This window comes from Selaginella moellendorffii, unplaced genomic scaffold (assembly GCF_000143415.4).
Source record: "Selaginella moellendorffii unplaced genomic scaffold, v1.0 SELMOscaffold_5, whole genome shotgun sequence".
In the NCBI taxonomy this organism is placed as follows: Eukaryota; Viridiplantae; Streptophyta; class Lycopodiopsida; order Selaginellales; family Selaginellaceae; genus Selaginella; species Selaginella moellendorffii.
This window is the reverse complement of record NW_003314266.1, coordinates 2566612-2571683: the sequence shown is the minus strand read 5'-3', so window position 1 is coordinate 2571683 and position 5072 is coordinate 2566612. Positions and strand designations below refer to the sequence as shown.

At 43.7% G+C, this 5072-nt stretch overlaps 3 protein-coding genes across 3 annotated transcripts; 1 reads left to right on the top strand and 2 right to left on the bottom strand.

The window, feature by feature from the left end:
* Positions 1-254: 254 nt before the first annotated feature.
* Positions 255-1141, bottom strand: LOC9660456. Its single transcript, XM_002964866.2, has 3 exons — positions 731-1141; positions 619-672; positions 255-552 (listed from the first exon to the last, which is right to left on the bottom strand). Exons 1-3 carry the CDS (start codon positions 1028-1030, stop codon positions 313-315), a joined length of 594 nt encoding a protein of 197 aa, XP_002964912.2. The 5' UTR covers positions 1031-1141; the 3' UTR covers positions 255-312.
* A 32-nt stretch (positions 1142-1173) lies between these two features.
* On the top strand, positions 1174-1777 carry LOC9659068. The gene is made up of 2 exons (XM_002965204.2): positions 1174-1436; positions 1505-1777. The coding sequence occupies exons 1-2, from the start codon at positions 1198-1200 to the stop codon at positions 1710-1712; spliced, it is 447 nt and encodes a 148-aa protein (XP_002965250.2). The 5' UTR covers positions 1174-1197; the 3' UTR covers positions 1713-1777.
* A 49-nt stretch (positions 1778-1826) lies between these two features.
* On the bottom strand, positions 1827-4013 carry LOC9659067 (alpha-galactosidase). The gene is made up of 15 exons (XM_002964865.2): positions 3845-4013; positions 3736-3794; positions 3630-3686; positions 3525-3559; positions 3351-3454; positions 3227-3299; positions 3121-3179; positions 3005-3070; positions 2859-2942; positions 2753-2817; positions 2612-2694; positions 2472-2562; positions 2355-2413; positions 2160-2300; positions 1827-2112 (listed from the first exon to the last, which is right to left on the bottom strand). The coding sequence occupies exons 1-15, from the start codon at positions 3973-3975 to the stop codon at positions 1963-1965; spliced, it is 1257 nt and encodes a 418-aa protein (XP_002964911.2). The 5' UTR covers positions 3976-4013; the 3' UTR covers positions 1827-1962.
* Between the last annotated feature and the right edge of the window lie 1059 nt (positions 4014-5072).

Genomic DNA, 5072 nt, shown 5'->3' with positions numbered 1-5072 from the left:
ATACCTTTGCACGAAGTTCAATGCGACCCAGGTTTGTGATGTGATCAAATCATTTAACTTTCTAAGTGCTCAGACATGACTGAAGACGGAATCGAGAAGCAAACTATTTCGTTGGGTAAGAGCACATGTTTACCCATTGAACACCTTACTATTAGTATACTGAACAGGAAGATATGGGCAAGAGGAAGTGGCTAGACTTGTAAAGATCATAGCCTTTGCACTTTTCTAAGAGTGCCTGATCATGCAGGTAGGCAAGCAAGTTCTCAAGAGAGAAATTTTACAATTTTGAAATAATCTTTACATCCATCTCACTCAATTCGGTGTTGCAATTTGTACTGACTTTTTGAGTGCTTGCAGTAGGCTCTGCATGATGGCTGGCTCACCAGGAGGGACAGAGTTTTTGAGTTTGCCACTCCTTTGCACCAGGAAGAAAGGCTGTGTTGATTCACTACTTGGTGGCAGCACTAGCACATCAATGTAAACTAGATCCTCGACAACTCCTTCATTGATTCGTATGTATGCCAGTCTTACTCCATTTTTCACTTTGTCCACCTGCATTTAACATTTCCATTTCTCCTTTTATTGGTGTAGTAGATTCAAGCTCTTGAAGGATTCTACCTTGAGAGGGAGCTCCAGAGTGAAGTTCGCGTTTTGCGTGAGGCTGTTGCCCCACTGAAACAGTAGAAGGTTATCTTTCTTTCTTACAACTTCAAGGTAGAGATTCACTTACTTGAAACATCAAGTCCTCGAGGAGCTTCACGTCCACATTAGCAGGAAGCTTGGCAGTCCCCAGAGAGATTGGCTCACCTTCATCTTCCTGGACAATAGAACTCCCAGCTCCACTCACAGCCAGCTCTCGGCATTTCGTTGATTTGCTCGCTTGCTTGATGGAGATTGATCCAGTGTTGCTGGAAAACGCAGGCAAGCTCCTCCTGGGAGGAAAAATCCCACTGCCACAACCAGTGGTGCCGCTGCTGGAATGTGGATTGAGAGACAATGCGCTGGAGACATGGCTTGGACAACGAGCCATGCTTCGGGGAGCTTTAATATCTTCAGGGTATATGCCATTTGGCTTAAGCTTACGTGGTAGTTACGTGGAGCATGCGCACTGCACGTGGCTGACCTTTTTGCCTATGTGTCATCTACGTGTCAGAACACGTGTCGCATCGCATTGTATTTCAGTCATTCTATACGGCTATGGCAGCAGCTATAAGCGCAGCCTTGTCTTTCCCTTGCTCCAGAGCTTTTCAGGGTTGTGGCGATTTTGAGCGCTTGGCTAGTAGACCCGCCGCCACGAGGCCTTTGCGCTCCAAGGGGCTCCGAGCTATGGCGCAGGATCGCCAGGCACCAGCAGTGGTGGAGAAATTGGGCATCAAGGTCGAGAAGGAGCCCTCGGATGCGAGACTGAGAGAGCTGGGCGTCAAGACCTGGCCAAAGTAAGTCGATTCCTCTTGCTGTTTTGATCGATGGAGAGTGAGTGATTGATCGAAGGATGGAACTCCAGGTGGGGCTGCACGCCCAGCAAATTCCCATGGACATACGATGCCAGGGAGACGTGTTATCTGCTGGAGGGCAAGGTGAAGGTGTATCCGGAGGGATCTAGCGACGAATTCGTGGAGATTAGCGCCGGGGATTTGGTTGTCTTCCCAAAAGGAATGAGCTGTACGTGGGACGTGGCTGCCACGGTGGACAAGCACTACAAATTCGATTAAAAAGTAACTTTTAATCTCGGCCGTCACAAAATAAATATTTACAAAGCATTTTCTTGCTCTAACCAGTATCATGTCATGCCATAGTCGGAACCAAAAGCTTAAAGGAGAGCTCGATAATCAACGAAGTATAAATTGTAACAGATTTAACACACACAGACTTGTCTTCGAGCTTATCTATGCTCGGCCTTCCTGCAAGGAAAGCATGAGCAATTACAACTCTCAATCTTAGCCAGTAGCTTTAGCATTTCGATTACTGTGAAGCGAACATAGTATCAAAGACTGCTGCGAGAACCTGCTTAGGAAGAGACGACCATCCCGGGCTTAGGATAAACATCTCGGCACCATGAGGGGCCACGCTAACCACAATGCTTTCGTTGTAAACACCACTCCAGTACTCGTGCTGCAAGGCAGTAAGTAGTGGTGATACTCATCAAGCTTGAAAAATACCTTCCACAAGTCTCGTATTGTCACTCGAGTGGATGGGTGCAATGAGATCTCTTGCCATGACACCTCGATATCGGCATCCCCCTCGCACCTGTTCCAGATCACTACCGCTGTTCGCTTAAGAGAGAGTGGACCGGCCCAGATCTGGCAGAAACTACGAGAATTGAGGAGTGATAATCCAAGACAAACAAAGATTACCTCGTGGCATTCTTCAGGTCCTTTCTTACAAACTTTTCTCCCTTGAATTCCCAATGAATCTATAGACAAGGCTCTTATAAAAACAAACAGGTATCTGAATCAAAACAAACAGACTACCTTGATTTACACTGATAACCTCCTTGTTGGTAATGATCTCTAGCGTGTCATTGCTCATATCTCGGAGATCACAGCCGAGAATCAATGGTGCCTGCGAGCTAAACAATCTCAGTGGCTGGAAATAAACAATTAAGTGAAACCTTCATCAATGCCCATATGCTGAAGTGTGACCGATATTCGTCAATGGTCATTCCGCCGTTTCCAACTTCAAGCATGTCTGGATCTGCAAGTTACGCAGAGTTCGTGAAAAGAAAAGTGGGAAGCGCGGGAAATGAAATCACCATTCCAGCCGCCGGGTCCAGCAAACGAAGCCCAGCGATCATTTAAATCGGCAATAGTTGTCATGCTGTGCAAAGATCAGAGCTGAGAAACAAGGAAAGAGAATACCTTTTCCAGGTATCGGTGATGTCACCGGTAGTACGCCAGCTATTTCCAACGTCAGGCGCCCATTCTGCGGGGTCATCGACGCCCCTGCAAAAAGATAAGCGTAAACAAAACACGAAAAGAAGGAAGAGAACGAGAAAAACTTCCACCATTCGCAGATGGAGAAGAATATCTTACGACCCGTCTTGGCGAGAGCTTCCTGCATGATTGGATACCTGATACAGAAAATGAACAAGAGAAACCAAGAGTTCAAAAGAGTTCTTACCTCAACTCAGGCTTACTTCCATCTGTGTAGCAGTTATCATACTTGAGATAATCGATTCCCTAAAGAAAACAAAAGCTTAAAACGAAAAACTTGTGCTCAAGCTTACCCATGAGGCGAAGGTTTCAGCGTCTTGTTCCTCGTATCCAAGAGATCCAGGCTGCTTCTCACACGTAAAGTACCTTGAACAAGTAACAAAGAAAATTAATGCATCGACCAGTTCAGTAGCTTACCCAGCGTCGGAATAAATCCCAAACTTGAGACCTTTCTCGTGAACAAAATCCGCCAGGGCCTTGATGCCAGATGGGAAAGTTGCTGCTCGAGCAGTAAGTTCGCCCTGAGAAACAAAATATTGCGTTACAATTCACTGACCATTGCCCGGCCGTGTACACTCAAAACAGATTTACTTCAGAGCCTCGCTTCATCTCGGCCCAGCAATCGTCTGCCAGAAACCAGAAAACAAGCCTGTGATCAAACAACCAAAGAAAAAAAATGGAACAAAAATAACTTACCAACATTCAAGTAATTGTATCCCAATGCAGCCAGGCCAGTCGAGACCAGCGCCTCGGCTGGATGCGTAGGAGGTGAGCTTGGAAAATTCGCAACGAAAACACATACCAGTTTCTTTGACGGTCAATTCATCGATGTTGCATCCGAAATGGTTCCAGCTATTCCATCTGTGCAAATACATCACATTCTTTGCGTCTAAAGGCAATCCTCCGCTTACCCCATTGGCGGCGTCTTGCCGAGACCATTGTGGAGCGTGAGCGGCGATAGAATCAGGCGCGAGCATACGGCGGGATGGATGAGCAAAATCACCAATGGAGCGAGCGCCCAGACCATCGCTGCCATCGCCATCGTGAGAGGGGGAAATAATTCAAAAGGAGCGAGCCCTAAAGAAGCTTCTTTATTGTCACATTCGAGCTTATCCCTCTAGAAATTTTTGGACGATCAAAGATACTTTTAGAGAATCTATTTCGCATATTCTTATCAACGTTTATACTTGGAGTGATCTCTATTACAAATATTATATATTGGTATTGCCCAGCAAATGTTGGGTGAATATAAAAATTAGTGATTTTATATAAATTTTGTCACTCTTGCTATGAAGTGCAAGTATATAGTTACGATGCTGTATATTAATATTAATATAGTGGGATTTGGTAGCCATTAGATTAATTTAAATCTAGACCACTCACTTCTATATATAAATTAGGGTTTTTTGGCTAATTGATATACACATTTTTTGTATTCTCTTTCCATATTCCATGCATTCACATTTGTGGTGATTAGGGGGAGTTTTGATTGTCCATAAGGACTGTTACAATTTGGGATTTTAGCTTAGATTTAACTTTTGCATTGTCTAAATCTCCCTTTTCTTATTACTTTTCTTAATTTCTTCTTTTTTGCTTTTTCTTTTTTGTTCATCTTCATAACAAAGTAATAACTTCCTCCTCTTTTGACTTTAGAGCAATAGTTAATGTAATTTCTTGATGCTATGCAATTACAGTTGAATAATCAAACTCAATTGATAGCAACATCATGGCACGTGGTACAATTCTTTCTACTCTTGCTGCCAATCCTCACGTTCTTCTGTGGGAATCCTGGGGATGAGGTGTATTATTGGTTTAATCACTTCATAGTGATTGCCACATATCATTCTTAGGATGATATTTAATGTTTGTGTGAGTTTCCCATGTGTCTCTAAAGGATTATACTATAGTGGTACAATGGTTTAAACATAGCCACTTATGAGGATTAGAGTATTCTCTCAAACTTCTTCAAATACGCATTTGGACATGTTGACAATTGTGATTATACCTTCCAACAATTGTATTGTCTTCGTCAAAGGCCATTTGAGTTGGTGATGTAATTTGGCGTTTGTTTTTGAAGCCTCTAGCTTTATGCAGAACCACATATGTCAAAGCAGATCAAGCTTTCAACCTAAACATTTC